The sequence below is a fragment of the Macaca nemestrina genome, chromosome 17, assembly GCF_043159975.1.
Source record: "Macaca nemestrina isolate mMacNem1 chromosome 17, mMacNem.hap1, whole genome shotgun sequence".
Lineage (NCBI taxonomy): Eukaryota > Metazoa > Chordata > Mammalia > Primates > Cercopithecidae > Macaca > Macaca nemestrina.
Genome location: NC_092141.1, coordinates 18,270,488 through 18,294,784, shown reverse-complemented (window position 1 = coordinate 18,294,784; position 24,297 = coordinate 18,270,488). Strand labels below are relative to the sequence as shown.

General features: G+C 52.3%; 1 protein-coding gene and 1 pseudogene across 11 annotated transcripts in view; one reads left to right on the top strand and one right to left on the bottom strand.

The window, feature by feature from the left end:
* LOC105491057 (dynein regulatory complex subunit 3) overlaps positions 1-24,297 on the bottom strand; it is a 48,146-nt gene that overhangs the window by 20,490 nt on the left and 3,359 nt on the right. For 6 of the 11 annotated variants that reach the window (XR_011615440.1, XM_071082436.1, XM_071082440.1 and 3 more), the window contains exons 3-8: positions 22,219-22,395; positions 15,755-15,886; positions 11,607-11,773; positions 3,811-3,988; positions 2,329-2,579; positions 1,640-1,769 (exon numbers count right to left, since the gene is read on the bottom strand). Coding sequence is in view for 10 of the 11 variants with exons in the window: in XM_071082436.1 (XP_070938537.1) it covers positions 1,640-1,769; positions 2,329-2,579; positions 3,811-3,988; positions 11,607-11,773; positions 15,755-15,886; positions 22,219-22,378 (1,018 nt within the window). In the remaining variant the exon portion in view is untranslated. Of the gene's footprint in view, positions 1-1,639; positions 1,770-2,328; positions 2,580-3,784; positions 3,989-11,606; positions 11,774-15,754; positions 15,887-22,218; positions 22,396-24,297 lie in introns of all 11 variants that reach the window. The other 5 variants (XM_071082437.1, XM_071082434.1, XM_071082435.1 and 2 more) reach the window with 5 other exon arrangements.
* Positions 15,993-18,777, top strand: LOC112428245 (membrane protein BRI3 pseudogene; annotated as a pseudogene).

The following is a 24,297-nucleotide window of genomic DNA, read 5'->3' as shown; positions in this document are numbered from 1 at the left end:
GGGTCACCAGCTGGCAGAAACAACCCAGCCCAGGAGCTCTGCTGTTCCCTGTTCCTCACCACCCTGCCCTCATTCTTTCCAGAATGTCAGGTGTGTTTGGTTGTTTTTGAGAGATGGTGATATGGTTTGGCTGTGTCCCCAACTGAACTCATCTTGAACTGCAGCTCTCACAATTCCCATGTGTTCTGGGAGGAACCCGGTGGGAGGTAACTGAATTATGGGGGTGGGTCTTTCCTGTGCTGTTCTCGTGATAGTGAATGAGTCTCACGAGATCTGATGGTTTTAAAAATGGGAGTTTCCCTGCACGGGCTCTTTCTTTGCCCACCACTCACATAAGATGTGACTTGCTCCTCCTTGCCTTCTGCCATGATTGTGAGGCCTCGCCAGCCATGTGGAGCTGTCTATCCAATTAAACCTCTTTCTGGCTGGGCATGGTGGCTCTTGCCTGTAATCCCAACACTTTGGGAGGCTAAGGCAGGTGGATCACCTGAGGTCAGGAGTTGGAGACCAGCCTGACCAACATAGTGAAACCCAGTCTCTACTAAATACAAAAAAAAAAATTAACCGGGTGTGGTGGCACATGCCTGTAATCCCAACTACTTGGGAGGTTGAGGCAGGAAAACCACTTGAACCCAGGAGGTAGAGGTTGCAGTAAGTCAAGATTGCACAATTGCACTCCAGCCTGGGCAACAAGGGCGAAACGCTGTCTCAAAAAAACAAAATAAAACAAAACAAAACCCAAAACCTCTTTCTTTTGTAAATTGCCCAGTCTCAAGTATGTCTTTATCAGGAATGTGAAAACAGACTAATACAAGATAGGGTCTCACTACGTTGCCTAGACTGGTCTCAAATTCCTGGCCTCAAACAATCCTCCTGCCTTGGCCTCCCGAAGTGCTGGGATTATAGGCATGAGCCACCTCATAGGCCCAGAAGGTCAGGTTTTTGAGTGAATTTCTCTCTATCCAGTGAAGGTGGCTCCATAGGCTCATCTGTGACTGGATGCCTTAGCTCAGAGCTCTCAGATCCAGGAGCTCCTTGATTCTGTCCTGAGTCCCTCAGCTCACAATTTAAGCCCATTGGTCGGTGGTCATGGCCATGGCCCTAATGACAGGTACCAACCACATCCTCTGGGCTCCAGGCAACTGGGGAAAGAATCAGCTTCTCGGGCCCCACAGACAAAGCTTCAAAAGCTGGCCTCTAATGGGGTGACCCTGGACAGTCAAGCTATATTTCCCCCAACTATAAAATGGGGTTAATGATGGTACCTGCCTAGTGGGGTGGTTGAGAAAACAATAAATACCAGATCCAAGTGCACAACAGGGACAAGCAAGTACGGCTAATGAGAACACATTTCAATCCACTTCTCCACCGCTGAAAACCTGGCTTGCCAAACACGGCCAGCCCATGCCATGTGGACCAGATACTCCACATGTCCCTGAAATCCAGACAGCATCTCCCCCATGCAGCTCAGCTGACCTGGCTCTGAACTGCCTCTTGGGTACATTACTCTCAAGTGGAGATTTTGCCTCCCAGGGTCTTACAAGAGAGATGGAGAAACTGAGGCCTAGAGTGGAAGGAGTCTTGCCAAGGCAGGCTGGTGGCACAGGCTGTGAGACAGCCATGAACTCGGAAGGATATGCCTCAAGGAGCTCACTGACACCAGGCAGGTAGGACAGTTTGTTGCCCTCTGAGTCCTCAGCATACATGCTGTCAAACAGGAAGGAGCCGTTCAGGTGTTCCACAAACGCAGTCTGCAGGCAGAAACACACCTAGGTAGGACGGCTCCTGTCAGGGGCTCCTGCATCGTCTCACAGGCCCATGAGGAAGGCAGGTCAGGAGGGGGCATGTTCCAGGCAAAGAGAATGGCATGTGCAGAGGTGCAGAGGCGTAAAACTGCAGGCTGTTTCCAGAATGTTACACATGGCTCAGTCTGGTTGCAAGGAGGGGTGGGGACCAGTGGGAGAGAGGCCAACAGGGTCTAGTCATGAATTCAGGGCCATGCTGGGCTAAGGGACCTGAGCCGTTTCTGGCATGTCATGGGGAACTGCCTTAAGGGTCTGAGGGGGCCTCTGACTGTTTTTAGCATATTCTCTCCAGCAGCTGGAGGTAGGAATGCCAATAAGGGGTAGGGTCAGGACTGAGACGAAGCTGGCCCTGGGGCAGGGAGCAGACGAGCCAGGCGGGGAGAGGGCATCAGGCCCTGTGGAGGGAGCATGATTTCTATGTTTTCAGAGCCTGGGGATCCCTGCAGACCGTTTTACTTGATCAGTGCCCTCTTGTGGGCATCTCTGAGCGGGGCCGAGGGCGTGCAGCCCGCCAGAGCGGTACCTTGTGCTTCTCCAGCTCCTCCTGCCGCGCCCGCTCGTCCTGCAGCCGGACCTGCATCAGGTTCTCCCGGTGCTTCAGCTCGTCGATGCTGTACTGGTGCTTAGCCTCTGCAAGCTCTTTCTGACCAGGGAATGGGAGTGGCATCATTACAGGAGGTTCCTCCGAGCCACGCCGCCTCTGCCATGCCTCCTCTGCCACACTGCAGCCTCCTGCGTGTGGGCAGGGATGTTGCACAGGGGCCTGCGTGAAGGCTGCGAAAGCCATGAGGTCTCGTGGATGAGAATGCCCATCTCCTGATGACCCTCACCAGGTTTCTGTGAGTGCAGGGAAATCAGGGAAAGACCAGGAGGAGCAGAAGGCAGCGTGGCAGGCTGGGGTTCCCGGGGCCAACCCCAGGGCAGGAGCCACAGCAATGGAGGGCTCCCCTCGCCCCAGACTGGGTGTTCTCCACAGAGGACTTGCTCTCTCACTCCCCACAGTCCTCAGCAGGCCTTCTGGCCTTTTTTGGGGAAGGAGGACAACAGGACAGAGGTAGAGTGAGGCCACAGGGCTGGTCACAAGGGTCTGGCCCTTGGCTCTCTCCACCGCACTGGCTCATTCCCCTGCACCTGGCGGGGAATGCTGGCACCTCTAGAACTCAGTTCCTGTCCCTTCTCACCTCACTCCATGTGCCTCAGGTGATCCCACCTGTACCATGGCTTCAAGTACTGCCAACTGGCAATCCTTAGATGACACTCAGGTCTCTACCTCCAGCCCTGACTCCGCCCCTGAGAGGCAGGCCTGAGCCTCTGATGGCCTGGTTCCCTCTGGAGCTCAGCTGTTAATACTGCTCCTGGGATGACACCAATTTGGGGTGAATCCTGGCTTGGCCTTGAGCCAGTGATCCTGGCTCACTGCTTGCCCTCCTTCAGCCTCCTCAACTTCTTTTCTTTTCTAATTTTTAAATTTTTTCATTCTGTTGCCCAGGCTGGAGTGCAATGGCATCTTCTCAGTTCACTGCAGCCTCAAACTCCTGGTCTCAAGCAATTCTTCTACCTCAGCCTCCTGAGTAGCCAGGATTACAGGTGTGCACCACCACACCTGGCTAATTTTGCTAGTTTCTGTAGAGATGGGGTCTCCCTATGTTGCCCAGACTGGTCTTGAACTTCTGGACTCAAGCGATCCTCCCGCCTCAGCCTCCCAAAGTGCTGGGATTACAGGCATGCGCCACTGCTCCCGGCCCTCCTCAGCTTCTTCATCTGGAAAACCAGACAGGGCAGGCCAGCTGTGATGTGGCCCTGGGACAGTGTGTGGAAGAGGCCTGGCCCCTGGGAACATGCAAGAAACAGTACCCACAAGGGTGCTGCTGGAATCCCTCTGACAGAGGCAGGTAAAGGGATTAGGAAGAGGGAGCTGCCCTTTCTCTCCCAGTTGTGGGCAGGGAAAGCTACTCTTCAATGCCTCTTTTCCAAGAAACCTGGGGGCTTGAGGACTGTGTCTCACAGGGCTGGGAGACTGAGAGGGAGACACTTGCTGTGTGGTCATCAATGCGCCGGAAGTCCAGGTACACGAGGTCAGGAAGGTAGGCACAGATGAACATCTTGTAATCCTCTGCCTCAGAGATAGGGTTCCCAGAGAGGCTGAGCGTCCGCAGGCATTTGAACCGCCGGAGGTAGACGATCTGGGGAGAAAAAGGGAGAACAGCCCATTTTCTTTCTTTTCTTTTCTTTTTTTTTAGATGGAGTCTCACTCTGTCGCCCAGGCTGGAATGCAGTGGCGCGATCTCAGCTCACTGCAAACTCCACTTCCCAGGTTCACGCCATTCACCTGCCTCAGTCTCCCGAGTAGCTGGGACTACAGGCGCCCGCTACCACGCCCGGCTAATATTTTTGATTTTTAGTAGAGATGGGGTTTCACTGTGTTAGCCAGGATGGTCTCGATCTCCTGACCTCATGATCCACCCGCCTCGGCCTCCCAAAGTGCTGGGCTTACAGGCTTGAGCCACCGCGCCCGGCCGAGAAAGGCCCATTTTCTTGGCAGCCACAGAGTTGAAAACACAGCTGCACCTCCCTCCTCAGTACTCTTTCAGAGTCAGCCTGGCCACAGCACCATCAGCAGTGGGTGGTGTGACAGGCCGTGTGCAGGTATGGGGGTGTTCCAGGCTGGGAAGCAGTACCGAGACCTTCCGTCAGAAATGGGCTTTCCAAAGAACCAGCAGACCGTGGTTCAAGTCTGCGGAACAACGTGGTGAGACCTTGAACGAGTTACCCAACATCTGTGAGCTTCGATGTCCACATCTGTAAAATGGGTATAAGGATATCATGTGTGTTACAGGTGTTGTAAGGACCAAATGAAATAAACTATGAAAAGCATTGGCAGAGTGCCTGACACCTATTCAGTAATGGTAGTTTTAGTAGCTGTTACTAGTATAGGCACACCCTTTTATTTTTTAAAAATCTTTTAAATTTGGCCGGGCGCGGTGGCTCAAACCTGTAATCCCAGCACTTTGGGAGGCCTAGACGGGTGGATCACGAGGTCAGGAGATCGAGACCATCCTGGCTAACATGGTGAAACCCCGTCTCTACTAAAAAAAATACAAAAAACTAGCCGGGCGAGGTGGCGGGCGCCTGTAGTCCCAGCTACTCGGGAGGCTGAGGCAGGAGGATGGCGTAAACCCGGGAGGCGGAGCTTGCAGTGAGCTGAGATCCGGCCACTGCACTCCAGCCTGGGCGACAGAGCGACACTCCGTCTCAAAAAAAAAAAAAAAAAAAAAAAAATCTTTTAAATTTAATTTAATTTTATTTTTTGAGATGAAGTCTTGCTCTGTCACCCAGGCTGGAGTGCAGAGGTGTGATCTTGGCTCACTGCAACCTCTGCCTCCCAGGTTCAAGTGATTCTCGTGCCTCAGCCTCCCTAGTAGCTGGGATTACAGGCACGTGCCACCATGCCTGGCTAATTTTTGTGTTTTTAGTAGAGATGGGATTTTGCCATGTTGCTCAGGCTGGTCTCAAACTGTTGGGTTCAAGCGACCCACCCGCCTCGGCCTCCCAAAGGGTTGGGATTACAGGCATGAGCCATCATGCACGGCCCTATTTTATTTTTAAGTAGGGATGGGGTCTTGCTATGTTGACCAGGCTGGTCTTGAACTCGTGGTCACAATAAATCCTCCCACCTCAGCCTCCCAAAGTGCTGAGATTACAGGCGTGAGCCACTGCACCTGGCCAGGCATGCCTTTTTAGATTGTCAAGTCCCATGAAAGGTACAACTATCTTAAATTAAATGGAACCCAATTTATGGCTAACCTTGAATTCCCTGGATAACAGCCAGGGAAACATTCCACTAACTTTATTCTCCCTACACTCTATTTTTAGTAAAACGGGGAAAACGTTAACTAGGTAGTTAATATTAGGTTGGTGCAAAAGTACTTGTGGTTTTTGCCATTAAAAGTAATGGCAAAACAGTGTTTTAAAAAAGCAGTATTTCGGCCGGGTGTGGTGGCTCACGCCCGTAATCTCAGCACTTGGGAGGCTGAGGCGGGGGGAATCACGAGATCAGGAGATCGAGACCATTCTGGCTAACATGGTGAAATCCCGTCTCTACTAAAAATACAAAAAAAAATTAGCCAGGCGTTGTGGTGGGCACCTATATAGTCCCAGCTACTTGGAAGGCTGAGACAGGAGAATCGCTTGAACCTGGAAGGCAGAGGTTGCACAGAGCCAAGATTGCACCACTGTACTACAGCCTGGGTGACGGGCGAGACTCCATCTCAAAAAAAAAAACAAAAAAAAACCCTCACTGGATAGCATCTAGACACTGTACTATGCAAAAGATAGAAAAAAAAAAATAGCATGCTTTTCTGAGTGAATTTCTTTCAGTCATTTATTCAACAAACACTATTAGTCACCTAGCAGGCCTCCAGCACCAGGTAGGTTATGAAGATACAGTGGGGAACAAGGCCCATGGGGTCCCTGCTCTTAGGGCAAAAGCTTATATTTTAGGAACGGGGGAAAAATGTTTTCTTTTTAATTTTTTTTTTTTGGATGGAGTTTTGCTCTTGTCACTCAGGTTGAAGTGCAGTGGTGTGATCTCAGCTCAATGCAACCTCCACCTCCTAGGTTCAAGCGATTCTCCTGTCTCAGCCTCGGGAGTAGCTGGGATTACAGGCACCCGCCACCACACCCGGCTCATTTTTATATTTTAGTAGAGACAGGGTTTCGCCATGTTGGCCAGGCTGGTCTCAAACTCCTGACCTCAAGTGATTCGCCCGCCTTGGCCTCCCAAAGTGCTGGGATTATAGGCGTGAGCCACTGGGCCCGGCCAAATGTTTAAAAAAGTAAATAAAATCATTATGGTTTGGGTTAAGTGCTATAAGGAACATCAAGATGGCACCGTGAGAGAAAATAACAGGGAGGCCTCTTTCAGTTAGGAGATTCAGAGGTCTCTCTGGGAAGGTGACATTTAATCTGAGACCTGAGGGAGCCAGCGCAGAAGGGCAGAGGAGAGCACATTCCTGGAAGCCAAGACAGCACAGGCAAAGGCCCTAGGCAGCAAAGAACTTGGCACATACCAGGCACTGAGCAAAAGCCAGGGTGGCTGCAGCATGGTGGGGAGGAGGCTGGGAAGAAGCTAAGATGGGAGTAGTGACAAGGTCAGGGGCTGATTCATGCAAGACCATGCAGGTCAAGAGTTTAGATTTTTTTTTTTTTTTTTTTTTTTTTTTAGCGGAGTCTCGCTCTGTTGCCTAGGCTGCAGGAGTTGCAGTGGCGCAACTTGGCTCACTGCAAGCTCCACCTCCTAGGTTCACTGTCATTCTCCTGCCTGAGCCTCCCGAGTAGCTGAGATTACAGGCGCATGCCATCACACCTGGCTAATGTTTTTGTATTTTTATTAGAGACAATGCTTTGCCATGTTGGCAGGGCTGTTCTTGAACTCCTGGCCTCAAGTGATCCACCCTCCTTGGCCTCCCAAGGTGTTGGGATTACAGGCATGAGCCACTGAGCCCCTGCCTTCAGTTTGTTCTAAGGATGGTAGAAGCCATTGGATTTTTTGTTTGTTTGTTTTCTTTTTTTTCTTTGGAGACAGAGTCTCACTCTGTCGCCCAAGCTGGTGTGCAGTTGCAGTGGTGTGATCTCAGCTCACTGCAACCTCTGCCTCCTGGGTTCAAGTAATTCTCCTGCCTCAGCCTCCCAAGTAGCCAGGACTATAGGTGCACACCGCCACGCCTGGCTAGTTTTTTGTATTTTAGTACAGACAGGGTTTCACTGTGTTGCCCAGGCTGGTGTTGAACTCCTGAGCTCAGGCAATCTGCCCGCCTCAGCCTCCAAAGTGCAAGGATTACAGGAGTGAGCCACTGCACCTGGCCACCATTGGAGTTTTAAGTGTGTATGGGTGGGGAGACAGGGAGACAGGACCTGATTTAATTTTTAAGAGATCTCCCAGCAAGATTCCACAAAGTGTGTTGTAGAAGGTGAGAGGCGACAGGCTGCCTCATCATTGCTGGTGGCTTTGTAAATAGTTCCACTTCCACTTGGCAAGATCTGTCAAAATTTAAAATGCATATGCCCTTTGGCCTAGCAATTCCTCTCTAGTTTATCTTGCAGATGGCTTATCCAGGTACAAAGTGACCCCTGTTTAAGAACGTCCACTACAAACTGTGTGTAATGGCACTAGATTGGAAACAACCTTGATACCCGCCTACAGGGAACTAGGAACCCACATCACGCTGCACCTGAGTGATGGAATGAGCCAGCGGAGAGGGCGAGCTGATGACTCAGGAGGAAAGGAGACACCAAAGGCAGGTGCTTGGAGGGTAGCTGGACAGATGTGACAATCATGCACAATGTTTAACACAAGACTCTTGGAAAGACACACATGTAACTTAGAAGCGGCTGGGGCCTCTGGAAGGGAAGGACAGAGGCCAGGAGTGAGTGAGCCTCTTTTCTGTGTGCCCTGCATTCTGCTTAAACATCTGTTTTTAATGCAATGAGCAGAAATTAACATAAGCCTAATAAATATATAAATGACAAGAAAGTACATAATTAGATGCCAGATAAACAGGGCAGATAAGGACTAAAATCAAAAATGCTTGGGGTTTGGAGCTAGTACCTGAGAAGTATCCGTCAGGACTCTCTGGGTCAGGTCATCAAGAGGGCGAGTGCCTGATTGGGTGAAGAGCATCTAGGGACTCCAGGGTCCCTGGGATGCGGCCAGACCTCGGGAGCACCTGACCCAGACATCTCAGCATTCCCCAGCAGCTTGTCCCCATGGGTCGTCTTCCATCCTCTTTCTCTCTGGGGATGGGCTTTACCAGCTTCTCCCATATTCCAGAGGGAATACCTGGCACCCAGCACCCCACTGGGAAAGGGTGATGGGATTTCCTCCTGCCCAGTCCCTGCGGGGCAGGATGGGAGAAAGGCAAGAGTGGGGTGTCCCGGCAGGGCACAAGCACGTCTACCTCACACTGTCCATGCCCTCTCATGCCCAGGCCTGGCCCTTCAGAGGGACAGGGCCTCAGCTCCATTAAACTTTCCAAATGTCCAGAGGAAAACAAACAGAGAGGAGATTCATTCACATGTGGGCCCTGGGGTGCAGGACCCACCAAGACAGGAACATCTGCTCAATCTCAGAGTTTCAAGCAGCAAGGTTTGGAGTTGCTTGGGGTTAGCTCTTAATCTGAATGTTCTTGACTGTCATTTTCCATGCACTTACTACGTGCCAGGCCCTGTATCAAGCACAAAAGGTTCTCTAATGGATCCATCTTCACAGCAACCCTATGGAGTAGGAACTACTATCATTCCCATTTTACAGGTGGGTAAATGGGCACCCAGAACTCAAAGTCACTGGCCGAAGGTCAGGCAGCTGGTAGGTGGCAGCGCTGAGATCTGAACACAGGCTGACTAAATCTCAGCTCTCGAGTTCGCCTGTGCCCTCCATGCCTCATCCAGACATCCTGCTGGCAAGCATTTGGCTTCCTTGCCCTTACAGGGCAGGGCAGGCTGGACAATCAGGACTTGAGCCCTGCAAAGGGTATTGGCTGGGTTTGGATGCTGCCTGTCTGGCATGCAGGGCAAACTTCTGAGACTGCACCACCTCTGTGGCTTGACCTGGTGGAATTGCCAGTGACAGCTCGGTGCTCCCACCCCAGGCTGTTCACGTAAGCCCAGCCTGGCCATCTCCCAGCCATGATGTTAGGCTGAGGGTCAGTGTAGACCCTGAGGTGGCTCGATCAGACTGAAGGGCCACTGTGAGAAGGAGAGTTCTTGCTCTCTCCATCCTGCTAGATGCAGACAAGGAAGCCCGTGTCCTTGACTGCGACCAGAAGAGAATCAAGCTATGGGGAGATGCTGAGGACGGCAGAGCCCAGAGGCAGAAGGAACTCACGTCCTTGAAGCTCTGCTGATAAGCACCCCTTCCTTGCAGTGCCAATGATCACGCCACTAAATGCCCTTGTTGTTTGCTGCAGGGGCTCAGCTTACCTCCGGCTTCAGCTGTAGCCGTGAGAGACCGTAGCTGGCAGTGTCCTATCTCATTACTCACTTTCTGCATCAGATGTCTCTGAAGCCAAAGAAGCCCACCCAGCCCAAAAGCCAGGTGGCGAGGAAGCTAATCCCCCTGGGATCTCCCTCAGCTGGTGGGGGGATCAATGCCTCAGGCTCCTGTCCTTAGATGGTCACTTCTGGGAGGCATTCTGGACACTTCCGAGGCCCAGGGGGATCCTCCCTCATCACCTGCGGCAGCAGTCTCGGTGACACACCTGTGTGTTGGTTCTTCCCGGCCTTCCTTACTCCAGCTTCCTGAAGCCACCTCTCAAACCGGCCAGCTGCATGCAAGGCCCTGCCTTACCTCTGCTTCCCGCCAGTTTGGGGCCAGCTTCCCTTACCCGCAGGTGCAGTATCCTTTCTGGTGGCACTGTCCTGGGGTGACCATTCTCACGATCCCCCTCAAACCCATCCTCACGGGGGTGGATTCCTTCCTAAATGTAGACCTGCCCCAAATACATCTCAGACAGAAGCCTCCTCAGCTCCCACTGCTTCTCTGGCCATCCTGACTGACTGTGGCGAGGCCCGGCCACATCCTGAGCCCCACCCTGCACCACACACCTTTGACCTCGTCCAGGGACCCTGTGCTCCTCAACGGCGAGTGCAGGCAGGCATTCCCAATGTACCTCCAGGCCTTTGCTCACACCATTCCCTCCTCCTGGGAAGCCTTTTCCTTCTGCTGGATGGCAACTTCTAGTCATCTCTCAGTGAGTCTGCACCAAGTTCCCCTCATCCCAACACTCACAGGAAGGCCCTCAGCTACGACAGTCCTCCATTTGTTAGGAACATACTCCAGCCTGACACCGAACCAAATGCGTTACATTCATGGTCCCACTTGATTCCTGCGAGGGCCTGGGCAGGGGGGTCATGGCCATCGTCTCCATCTGACAGATGAGGAAACGGAGGCATAGAAGGCTTGACCCTTGGTTGGGTTTAGATGCTCCTGTCGTGTGCAGGGCAAACTTCCGAGACTACAGTGCCTCCGGCATGTGGCCCCGCTGGACAGCTGGACAGCCCTGCTGCACAGCTGGACAGACTTATATGCCGGTCACAACTCAGTGCTTGACCCTCCCGGGCCACTCATCTAAGCCACCATGACCTGCAGCTGGGATCTGAACCCAGGCCGCCTGACTGACCTAAGCAGAAAAGGAATCTTTAGAGGCTACTGGACAGCCCCCAGGGTTGGTGGGCTGCAGAAGCAAAAGCCAGGAGCCATCTGATGTATCGCCTCTGGCACAGGACCCTTAAAGCTGCCACCACACCCCCAGCTGTGTCCACTGCCACTTGTGCACACCCCTAAGCCTCGGGGTGCCCTCCTACCATCCACAGGCCTTATTTTATTGTTCCTTGGGTCACCGGCTTCTTGTCTCCTTGTGTCTTGACTATGGGGGTGTGTGCTGGTCACTCCAAAGGGACCACATCTTGTCTGTCTCTGTTCCTAGTGAGCACAGGACATATGCCCAACATTAATAGGTACTTGTCTCAGCAAATGTTTGTTACATAAGTGCAAGATTCAGGGAAAGAACCGCCACTAATGTGGAGGTTGTAAACTAGTGCTCTCCGATGAATTTTGTTGGGTTAAGCGTGGTATTTAAACATTAGCAAATCCCTCGTGGAGTAATCTGGATTCCTGGCTTTTCCAGAAAAATGAGAAGATCTGGAACACTCAGCCTGTACTTCCCCTCGCCACAAACTCCCACTCAACCCATGGCGCTCCAGGCCCTGCAGGTGTGCGTGAGGGCGGGCTGGGCGGCCACTCACGTTCATCATGTTGTCAATCTGGTTGTTGCCCAGCGACAACACCTGCAGCTTGACGAGGGCGTCCAGGGAGTCGATCTTAGAGATCCGGTTGTTGAACAAGCTCAGGTCCTCCAGGTTCACCAGTGTGTCCAGCCCCTCAATGGTCTCAATGTTATTGAAGGACAGATCTGGGAAGAAGAGAGGGTTGTGAGGGTCTGCTGCCTGGGTCAGGGGATGGGCTGTCCTGAAATAAAATCATCAGGGCTACTGAGTGCCCTGTGAGCCAGCACCAAGCTGCCAGGGCCGGAATTTGACTCACTATCTAATAGTTTGTGAATTTTTTTAGAAGCGGGTGTGGATTCTTTCCTGCCGCCTTAAATGTTCACCGCCCTCTCCAGTTCTGCCAATCATCCTCCTGGCTGGGGACATGCGGGCAAGTACTGTTGTCTATGCTCTGTCATAGTTCCGGGAAGAAAATGCTAACCTTCAGGTCTGAAGCAGTGCCCTTGGGGGTCACGGGTAGACAGTGGTGGAGTGTCCCCTTTCCTCACACTGTGGCATTTTAGCAAGACCACCTCCTGTCTGCTTTGCATTTACGAGTTTATCAAGCACTCATGTGTATGTCCTCTGACAGCAGCCCTGAGTGGTAGTTTGGAATTTGTCTCCCTGTTTGATCATTTGGGAAGCAGAAGCTCAGAGAGACTCGGTGATTTGCCCAAAGCCACACAGCTAACCACGGTGGGGCCAGAGTTCATCTAAGACTTCTCCCTGGACATGTGGTAGGTCAGTTTCTTCCAGCTCCCTCACAGCTGTCTCAGGCTCCCTCATCAACTGTAACCTCAACCCCAACCGAGACTTCAGACTAATTCCACATCTTTGGGAATAAAAGTACCACCTTTTTTTTTTTTTTTTTTTCGAGACAGGGTTTCACTCTGTTGTGCAGGCTGGAGTGCAGTGGTGCAATCACAGTTCATTGCATCCTTGACCTCCTGGGTTCAAGTGATCCTCCTGCTTCAGCCTCCTGAGTAGATGGGACCACGTGCCACCACATCCAGCTAATTTTTTAGAATTTTTCTTATAGAAACAGGCTCTCACCATATTGCCCAGGCTAGTCTCAAACTCCTGGGCTCAAGTGATCCTCCCACCTCGGCCTCCCAAAGTGGGGATTATAGGTGGGGATTATAGGTGTGAGCCACCATGCCTGGCCTAAAAGTACTTTTTCCGCACCACAGGTTTTCAGGCTTAGTTGGCAGGTAGGGCTGTTATCTTGTCCTGGAACACCAATGGCCTAGAAGCCAAAAATGAGCATTTTTCCTAGGCTTGGAAATATGAGCATGATAACCACAGTGATCACATTTAAAAGGTGATTTGGGGCTGAGTGTGGTGGCTCACACCTGTAATCCTAGCACTCTAGGAGGCTGAGGTGGGTGGATCACTTGGGGGGTCAGGAGTTCAAGACCAGCCTGACCAACCTGGTGAAACCCTGTCTCTACTAAACATACAAAAATTATCTGGGCATGGTGGCACATGCCTGTAATCCCAGCTACTCAGGAGGCTGAGGCACGAGAACCACTTGAACCTTGGAGGTGGAGTGAGCCAAGATTGTGCCACTGTACTCCAGCCTAGGTGACGAAGTGAGACTTTGTGTCAAAAAAAAAAAAAAAGTGATTTGGGAGTTGAGTTTAACCACATCTTAACTGAGCCTCCTCTGCATATGAGGCGATGCTCACCTGTTGACATTGAGACCAATGATAACTGTCCTTTCTCTATGCCAGGCCCTTTAAGTGCATTACCTTGTTTAATCCTCATAGCAGAGATACCATACCATTTTATAGATGAGGAAACGGAGATTCAAATGGGCCTTATGGTAATATGCTCAAGGTAGCACAGCCCATAAAGGAATCGAGGTTCAGGTCAGATGTGGTGGCTCACGACTATAATCCTGGCACTTTGGGAGGCGGAGGCAGGTAGATTGCTTGAGGCCAGCAATTGGAGATCAGCCTGGTCAACATGACAAAACCCTGTTTCTACTAAAAATACAAAACATTAGCCAGGCATGGTGGCACACACCTGTAATCCCAGCTCCTTGGGAGGCTGAAGCATGTGAATCATTTGAACCCGGGAGACGGAGGCTGCAGTGAGCCGAGATTGTGCCACTGCACTCCAGCCTGGGCGACAGAGTGAGACTCTGTCTCAAAAACAAAAAGAAACTGAGGTTCACAGAGTGGACTATCTTGTGCAGAGTCAGTGTGTTGGCTGAGCTGGGGTTTGAACGGGGGTCTAACAAATGACAGGCCTGCACGCTTCCTTCCCCACCGCGCCACCGGGTTCTGTTCTTGGGAGGCTTAGCCCCCCCGCTAGTGGTGTGCTAGCAAGTGTTTACCAATGCGGGCGGAGGAAAACCCCTGATTTGAGGTGCTTGCTCATTTCTGTGGTGTAAATACTCCCACTGTGGCCAATTTCAAGCTACCAGCGTGGCATCCCTGGAAGCAAAGTTGAGAAGAGCTGTGTACACCCAGTGCTAGCCAGCTCCAGCACATCCTCAGCCCCGTGCACGTCAGTGTGAGAGGTCGTGCTGAACCATGGGAGTGCCACCTCCCTAACCCCCATCCTCGGCACCCCAGGGACCCAGCTTTTCTAGCTGTGGTTGGGTCCCTGGGCATCTAGTGCCATGGCTGGACAAAGACCAGCTTCTGACTATACTCTGAGGGGCAGCATGACCTCTTACCAGAGCCTGCTGTCACTGCTCTAGCACCCCCATCCCAGGGAGCACTGGCTGTCCGTCCAGTGACCCTTGGAAGCATGGATGGCCACTGCAAGGGGTCGAGGGAATGAGCTGACTAGGAAGTGTGTGTGTAGGGGCGCCAAGTAGTAGGAAGATAAGCTTTTGTTAGGGAGGGAACGAAGACCAGTATTCAAGTTTCTCTCTGGGTAAGCAGACAGAAACAGGGGGCTGTCATGGGGCTCAGTGGCACTTGCTTTATGTCTGAGAGACAGCCAGGCCAGGGAGCTCCTGCTTAAAACCATGGCATTCAGGAATCAGCATTAATGGGTGCTAGGGTGCAGAGAAATGAGAAACCTGGGACAAGAGACCTGGGCCCAGGTGTCAGAGGACCTGGCTGTGGTTTGGTTCTGCTACCTATAGCACGTGGCTCCATCAAGCTGGTCAGCCTCCCTGAGCCTCAGTAGCTGCATGTGTGAAATGGCAGCATAACCCTGCCTGTGGGTTTGCTGTGGGCTTGCAACTGTTAGCACAAAGGAGGTTGGGAGTGTTTGGCAAACTGGGAGGCTCATGATGCCCCAGGGTGCCCTTATTACCAGGAGACCACCTGATAGGATGGAGGGAATGTGGGCTGTGAGGTCAGACAGGCGTCAGGGTGAGTCCCAGCTCTGATACTTCTCGGTCGTGCAGCTTTGGGCAAGTGCCTGGGGCTCTCTGAGTCTCAGCTCCTCTTCTGTAGGTTGGGATTATAACAGATGCCCAACTCTTAGTATTAAAATGGAGGTTAAACAAGACAGTGCATAAGGAGCTCTCAGGCCCATGACCTTTTCCCTGCTAGGGGCCCGCTGGCCCTCACCAGATGTGAGGATGCTCCTAAGAGGCCAGCAGAAGGAACACCTCATCAAAACCCTCCATGGCCTTGGCAGTGGGGCCTGATGCGGTGCAGTGACCTTAGTTTGCTCATCTCTATGATGGAGATGCTGTGTGAACTGAAAGACTCATATGGAAAGCATACAGGCCCCACTTAGCATGTAGTTAAGTGCTTGAAACACACTAGCCTCTGTGACGATTATTCCTGGTTTGATCTGGGTCCCACCAGCCAATGATTACCTGTCGATGGTTATCTGTCAGCCTGAGTCTAGATTAAATAGGAGTCCATAGCTGCCCCTTTGTGCCCCATCCAGACTGAAAGTTTGGGCAGGTAAGAGCAGAATATTCTGTGGTCCTGTGTCTGAGCACATCTTTGCTGTGTTTTGCCCAGCACAAGCCCTAGGCTTTTAAAAAATAGCAGCTTTCTTGCTCCCAACAGGCAGAGCTTCTGCCGTACCCTGGCTAATGATGGCCCAGCAGCTGAGTGTCACATACAATTATTGTCTCCTGGGAAGGCAATAACCTTGGCAGGGTGTCACCTTTGATTAGGGTGGACACACACAGGAAAGGGCCTTACCCAGCCAGACCAGGTGTGTGAGGTTCTCCAGGCCCTCGATCTTCTCAATGATGTTATTGTCCAGCTGCAGCTTCCTCAAGTTCTCAAACTGCCAGAGGTTGTCTATGCGGAGGATGTCTGAAATAATGGAAGCTGATTCCAGCCTCAGGTTAGGGTCAGAGTTTTGTGCTAGTGTACTGGAGGAGTGAGGCAGAACCATACAAAAGGAATCTACCACTCTTCTGCCTTGCCCTGGAGTATGCAGGCACCCTGCAGATGTGGACTGAGCATCGAGGAACCTTGTGTCCCTGTGAGGTGGGCGGGGATCAGTACTGCCACCCAGAGCCACAGAAAGACCTAATAGGTCTACTAGTGTGGGGCTAAGAAGTCGTTGGTGTGGGAGTGAACCGGACCTGGCCTGGGCAGGAGACTCGTTTGTGCTGTCTCTGAGGCCGGGCCAGGGCCTCTCCAGGAGGCTGGTTCACCTTGGGACACAGGACACAGGCAGAGGCCTTCCTTCCACAGTGTGATAAACAGAATGAAAACATGTGTCTCTGTTGGTGGGAGGGTTGATTACCTCATTCAGCCTTTTTGGAGCGTTGTTTGGCAATGTTTATTGAAATATTTCAAGTCGGTGCCCTTTGACCTATAATTTCTCTACATGAAATCTGTCTCCACACTTGTGTATATGTCCAAAGAAATCCCTCAGGCACATAAGGGTCAGAAAAGCTCCCAAATGTCCATACGTAGGGGATGAGATAAGTTATCCATGCAAGAACGAGTTCCTGATGTCATGGAAGTGCCTGGCCCCTGTGGCCTGTGAAGACCACCCACGCCAGCTACACAGCTGGTTCATTCCATTTGCTAGGTAAGCCAGAGTTTGGTTTTTGTCACTGGCAATCAGGAGAGTTCTGAATAACACATATGTATAAGTAAATATGTACTGTATATATAACACTCTAGAGGCCAAACTTATCCGCCAGCTTTTCCCAGAAGCCACATACAGCTCTGTTGTTTATACGCTCCTTTTTTCCGTATTTGCTTTTGTAATGATTTCTAAAATTTATAAAATTAGAATATGCTCATTAAGGGTGGGCGCGATGGCTCACACCTGTAATCCAAGCACTTTGGGAGGCCGATGCAGGCGGATCACAAGGTCAACAGATCGAGACCATCCTGGCCGACGTGGTGAAACGCCATCTCTACTAAAAATACAAAAAATTAGCTGGATGTGATTGTGCATGCCTGTAGTCCCAGCTACTCAGGAGGCTGAGGCAGGAGAATCGCTTGAACCTGGGAGGCAGAGGTTGCAGTGAGCCAAGATCGCACCACTGCAATCCAGCCTGGTGACAGAGTGAGACTCCATCTCAAAAAAAACAAAAAGAAGCTCATAAAAGAACTAAAATAATACAGAAATGAAAGGAGTTTTAAAAATTGGTGCTAGGCCGGGCGCAGTGGCTCAAGCCTGTAATCCCAGCACTTTGGGAGGCCGAGACAGGTGGATCACGAGGTCAGGAGATCGAGACCATCCTGGCCAACCCGGTGAAACCCCGTCTCTACTAAAAAATACAAAAAACTAGCCGGGCGAGGTGGCGGGCGCCTGTAGTCCCAGCTACTCGGGAGGCTGAGGCAGGAGAATGGCGTAAACCCGGGAGGCGGAGCTTGCAGTGAGCTGAGATCCGGCCACTGCACTCCAGCCTGGGCGACAGAGCAAGACTCCATCTCAAAAAAAAAAAAAATTGGTGCTGTGGGCCGGGCGCGGGGGCTCACGCCTGTAATCTCAGCACTTTGGGAAGCTGAGGCAGGTGGATCACGAGGTGAGGAGATGGAGACCATCCTGGCTAACACAGTGAAACACTGTCTCTCCTAAAAATACAAAAAAATTATTTGAGGCAGGAGAATGGTGGGAACCCAGGAGGCAGAGCTGGCAGTTAGCCAAGATTGCGCCACTGCACTCCAGCCTGGGCGACAGAGCAAGACTCCATCTCAAAAAAAAAAAAAAAAAAAAGAGAGAAAGAGAGAGATAGAGACCATCCTGGCCAACATAGTGAAACCCCATGTCTACTAAAAATACAAAAATTAGCTGGGCGTGATGATGCATGCCTGTAATCCCAGCTACTCTGGAGGCTGAGGCAGGAAAATCGCGTGAACCCAGGAGGCAGAGGTTACAGTGAGCCTAGATTATGCCACTGAACCAGCCTGGGTGACAGAGTGAGACTCCATCTTAAAAAAAAAACCAAAACAATTTGGTCTTGTGGCCGGGCACGGTGGCACACACCTGTAATCCCAGCACTTTGGGAGGCCGAAACCGGTGGATTGCTTCAGACCAGGAGTTTGAGACCAGCCTGGCCAACGTGGATAAACACTGTCTCTATAATAAAAATACAAAAATTAGCTGGCATCCCTGTAGTCCCAGCTACTCAGGAGGCTGAGGCAGCAGAATCACTTGAACCCAGGAGGCAGAGATGCAGTGAGCCAAGATCATGCCACTGCACTACAGCCTGGGTGACAAAGACTCTGTCTCTAAATAAAGAAATAAAAATAAAAATTGGTGCTAAGGCGTTGTGCCTCAGAAGAGCCTGAGCCGGCCAGTCTGCTGCATCCCTGCCATGTTCCCCACTGCGTCCCCTGCCAGGACCGACTGACCTGAGCTGGGCTGCCATGGACCACAGCCCCTGCTGCGGGAGTGGCTGCCCACCTACAACCTAGGGGCTGGCCAGGGCACTACGCACTCAGCTCTCATGGCTACGGCATCACCCCTGCTGCCCACCCCTTGCTGCTGCCCACCCTCCCCTTATGTCATCACAGGGATACCCACCCACCACCCCAGGGTCTACAACGGCCACAGCCGGACTATCACTTGGTACCCTGCCAATGCCATCGTCATCATGAGAGGCTGTCCCGTCTGCAGGGACAGGGTGCTGGAGGACTGCTTCACTTTCCTGGGAATCTTCCTGGCCATCATCCTGTTCCCCTTTGGGTTCATCTGCTATTTTGCCTTGAGGAAGTGAAGATGCCCCAACTGCGGAGCAGCCTTTGCTTAAAGGGAACGCCACACCTGGCTTTTCTACACCCAGCTGTCTTTTTCTAATGTACAATAGTTTTATTTGATTAAGCTTCAGGACTGTTTTGTAAAGTGAGGTGGGATAGATGTGGCACGCGGGAGCTGCGGTTTCCTGGAGCATGGAGAGGCAGCGCTGCTGCTCCTGAGGTTAATGACACCTCAATAAAGCACTGCTTTTATTTTTTGCAGTCTTCAATTTGAGAAAGGTGAGATATAATGTTTTCAATAAATGAGATTCATACCATTAAAAAAATAAATAAATAATAAAAATACAAATTGGTGGCCAGGTACAGTGGCTCACGCCTGTAATCCCTGCACTTCGAGAGGCTGAGGGGGGGGGATCACGAGGTCAAGAGATTGAGACCATCCTGGCCAACATGGTGAAACCCTATCTCTACTAAAAATACAAAAATTAGCAGGGCATGGTGGCGGGCACTTGTAGTCCCAGCTACTTGGGAGGCTAAGACAAGAGAATCACTTGAACCCGGGAGGTGGAGCTTGCAGTGAGCCGAGATCGCGCCACTGCACTCTAGCCTGGCGACAGAGCGAGACTCCATCTCACCAAAAAAAAAAAAAAAAAAAAAAAAAAAGCCAGGCACTGTGGCTCACACCTGTAATCCTAGCACTTTGGGAGGCTGAGGTGGGCAGATTGCCTGAGCTCAGGTGTTTGAAACCAGCCTGGGCAATGTGGTGACACCCCGTCTCTACTAAAATAAAAAATAAATTAGCCAGGCGTGGTGGCATGTGCCTGTAGTTCCAGCTACTCAGGAGGCTGAGGCAGGAGAATTGCTTGAACTCGGGAGGTGGAAGTTGCAGTGAGCCGAGATCGCGCCACTGCACTCCAGCACTCCAACCTGGGCAACCGTCTCTACAAAAACAAACAAACAAAAAACAAAAAACAAAACACCATACAGTCCAGCTGCATTTTCAATATTCATTCAGAGGGGCAGAGCCTGCCTGTGAGGTTGTGAAAGTCCCACTGGGAAAGTGGGGAACCCCTCCTAGCTCCCCTCCCTGCACAAAGGTCTGGGGAGGACTGGGTTCTCTGACCCAGGTCCCGAGGGGCCCACTGCCCTTCCCCTAGGGCTGGATTGCTGAGTTGTGCCTCTCCTGGGTTCCCAGGGCTGGGTGGGACGGCCCTTCCCCTAAAGCTGGATTGCTGCCTTGCGCCTATCCTGGGTTCCCAGGGCTGGGTGGGACGGCCCTTCCCCTAGAGCTGGATTGCTGCGTTGCACCTCTCCTGGGTTCCCAGGGCTAGGTGGGACTGGTGCCTGTTCTCCAGCTCCCTGTTTGTGGCCAGATTTCCCAGAACGATACTGGCCACAATTCCCACCTGTGCTTCCAGGGTGGGGCCAGTTCTGCCCCAGCCTCCCAGCCACCTCCCATCCCTGGGTTGGATTTTCCAGGTGCCTTTTCTCGCCCTGATCTGACAGCACCCCAGCAGTAGCACTCCCCCTGTGGCTCCTGCACACCTGGTGCTCTGCCACACATGCCAGCACACTGGCTTTTTCCTAGGTGTCAGCAGTTCAGGAGGAGAAGCCAAAACAATACAACAAATCAGGATGTACTTGGCAGTTAGCTCTAAATAAGTTACCCGCATGACAGGACTGCCAAAAAAGCCGATTTAACCTTCAGCAAAGATACTAAATCTGCCTCTGTGGCCACCACCTCGGCCGGGCCTGTGGCCATCACTCCCTGGAGTACAGCAGTGGCCGTCTTACTAGATCCTTGCCTCAGCCCCTGGCCTCCACAGTCTATCCTCATGCAGCCAGCAGGGTCCTGTGAAATCCTAAGTCCCATCCTGTCCCACTTCTCTTCAGGACCCTCCTGGGGTCCCCACCTCACTCACTGTAAGAGCCAAACACCTTCCACTGGCTCCAAGCTGACAGCAGCTGACCCCATGACCTCCCTGACCTGTCTCCACACTGGCTTCCTCAGCAGGGCTGATCAGGTGGGGTCTAGCCTGCCCCAGGCCCTTTGCACTGGCTGTTCCACTTTCCCCGGTGGATCTGCACAGCGGCTCTCTCCTTTGCCTACCTCCTTGCTAAATACCTCCTTGCTAAATTGTTACCTTCTTGGTGAAGCCCTTGGCCACCCTATAAAACGCTATACTCCACCCCCAATTTCCCTTTTCTCCTTTCCTTCCTTTTTGCCTCCACAGCACATGTTACCTTTAGCAAATAGTATTATTTTCCTTCTTCATTTTATTTCTTTGTCCCCTGCCAAGTTGAATGTCAGCTCCATGAGGGCAAGGCTTTTTGTCTTTTTTGCTCATAGTTGAATCCCTAGTGCCTAGAACAGTACCTGGCATGTAACAGACAGGTGCTCAATATTGGCTGCATGAACCTCAGGTGGGGGAGGGGAAACAGGGAACGCAGTCAGCTGCAAAAGCCCCTTCCTGCCGCACCTCTTCTGTGCCCCTTTACCCCTCTAGGGGCTGCGGCTCAGGGCCCTCCCTGTTTGGGTGGTCAGCCCCGGCAGCCTGTGGACTTCATGGGGCTGTGCCTGGGCCGTGCCTGACTTGCCCACTGTCGTGTCCCTGGCTCTGGCAGCAGGACTGGACTGAGGCAGGGTCTCAATATCTCCTTGTTGGTGACTGGATGCCGGCCAGCGTAGGGGCCCCGAGACAGAGCAGGAATATGAATCAGACCAGGTCACTCTGCTGTGGCCTTGCCTGCGCACGATACAAGGGGGGTCTCAGGATCCCTGCCCACCTATCTCACCGCCCTCGTACTGCCTCTGCCTTGACTTACTGTGCCGCAGCTCGCTGGCCTTCCTGTGCGAGCCAGGCACTGTGCATGTGCTGTCTCACCTTGTCCCCCCACCCAATGCTTGAGACAGGGATGACAGCCATCCCATTTCACAGACGGGACATTGAAGCAGTAAGGGTCCGCCTGGTCCTGAGCCATATCTTCCCATTCCTGACGTGCCTCCCTGCCTCATGGGCCTGTGCCCCTCCTGCTACCAGCCTGTCTTTGGTGACCCCTTCCCTAAAGCTGCCCTCCCAGTGTCCACTCTCCCTCCTTCTCCTACACTTCCTACCCTCTGCTTCTGGCTACGTGGCATTTCCTAGGCTCTGCCTGCCAGGGACCCCCACTCCAAGGACGCCCACGTGGAGTTGTGTGATGGAAACAGCATAGTCTTGGGGGCTCACTTAGATTTGGCATGGGACGATTTTATCTTGTTTTCTATTCTTATTCAGAATCAGGGGTATTGTGGATATTCAAATGATGAAGACACTAAGCATGATGCTTTACAAACATCTGTGCTGCTCCTATGCCTTCTAACCCGGGTAGGCCCTAATGCTGATGTGGGAACCTCGACCATGGACTTTGTGTGGAATCCTGGGGCTTGAAGACGGAGCAGAGAAAGCCAGGGAGGGCCCCACCCTGGCCACCACTCCTGAACCCTGGATACATACTCCGAAAGTCCAGCTGCAGGGACAGAACATCCTTGAAGAGGATGCCCTCCTGCTTGGCCAGCTGCCCGGCCTCCTCCTGGGGGCCCTGCTCCCCGACAGCCAGCTTGAGCATGTCATCGTCCATCACCTTCGGCTCCATCGAGTCACACAGCCGGTTCATCTTCTCCCACGTTTTCCCTAAAAAACACCGCATTCCTCTTTCACAGCCTGCTGCTTTCTCTGTTTGAGGGCAGGGTCTGGCTGAGGTTTTCCCCAGTGTCTTTGTGGCCACTGGCACTCTGAGGAATGCCCTACTCCCGGCCCTGGGTCTGCTGCATCTCGGGGTTTGTATACTTACACCAAGGCTGCTCCAGGGCTTCCTGGCAACCACCTGGGCCTGTCCACAGGGTTTCATCCCTTGACCCTATAGCCACAGCTGGGACCCTCGCTGGACCCACTGGACTGGTGTCCACACTGGTCTCCTTAGCCTGTGATCTTGGCTCATCTTATGACTGTGGCCCTGTGTCAGGCCTCTGACTTTGTGTGCCCATCCTCATTTGGGCTTGTGGGTACCAACCACGGACTGTGCTCCCTGGGCAGCCCCAGCCAGGCCTGTCAGCCTGCAGCTCCTCTTCCTTGAGCACCTCATCCCCTCCAGGCAGTCATGTGTGTACGCCCCCCACCACACCACAAGCTTCTCCTGGTGCAGAGGAGACCCAGGCTGACCCTTCACATCCTCCCCGTGGGAGATGTGAACTTGAGGCTGTGGAATAAGAGTGCCCATCGGAGCTGGCTGCTTGAGCTGGGTAGAAATAGGGAGTGTGGAATGACTGGGTTAAGCAGAGAGCAAGAGGGGGAGGAGGCAGATGCACAGAGAAAAGCAGAGATGGGAACCTGGGAACCAGAAAACAAACGACAAAGGACAGACAGATCGACACAGACAGAGGCTGCCTCCTTCTTGCAGGCTTTCCAGTCCCTAATGTCCCTAGGTCTAGGCCTCATGAGTTTCCTGTTTCTCACATGAAATCCTCTGTTACTTAAGCTAGCTCCAGTAGGTTATTTTTTAATTAATTAATTAATTAATTTTTTTTAAACAGAGTCTCGCTCTGTCGCCCAGGCTGGGGTGCAATGGCACAGTTTTGGCTCACTGCAACGCCTTGATTCAAGTGATTCTCCTGCCTCAGCCTCCCGAGTAGCTAGGATTGCAGGCGTCCACCACCATGTCTGGCTAATTTTTTTGTATTTTTAGTAGAAACGGGGTTTCACCATGTTGGCCAGGCTGGTCTCAAACTCCTGACCTCAGGTGATCCACCTGCCTCAGCCTCCCAAAATGCCAGGATTACAGGCATGAGCCACCATGCCCGGCTTCCAGTAGATTCTGTTACTAATGGTCCAGGGGGAAATGACTGAGACACCACAGCACAGCGGGGATCTGTAGATTTGGTCAGTCACACTGTGAGGCTGACTCCAGTGGCTGTTCGTGGCTGGACCACATTCTAATCCTTAACCCTCTTGGTGAGGACATCCAGGAGGGATATTTTCCCCCACTTTCCGCCCCTGATTCTTGCCTCCCTGCTGGCCCTACTTCCTATCTTTGTCCACATGCCTCCCCAGCATCCAGGCCTCCCTGAACCTCCTGTCCTTCTGCTCTGCTGGCCCCTGATGCTAGGCAGCCCCTGTGCTCTGCTTTTCATTCCACTGGGCACTGCTGGAGCCCTGGTACAGGGCTGATGGTGTCCGGTGAAAAGCCAGGTTGGGCCATACAATCCTGTTACCTGGTCTTAGAGACTTCCCTCTAAGACTGCCCTCCTCTTTCCTACCCAACCATCCACTTGGATGCAGCTTCTGCAAATATGCATCCTCTGCCCTGAACTGTCCCTCATAAAATGTCCCAATGAGCTCTTGTGCACACTTCTCTCTTGCTTCCAGGGGAGGTATAGCCTCCACACCCTTCAACCCCTACCCCTTCTCCACCTGTGCCTTCTGTCCTCCCAAGTCCTTTTCTTCCTACTCTCTCCAATCTGTTCACACTGGCTCCACCTCGTTGGGGTGACTGATTCTACCCCCAAAGACAGTTCCAGCCCTCGGCCTCTCTCTCTA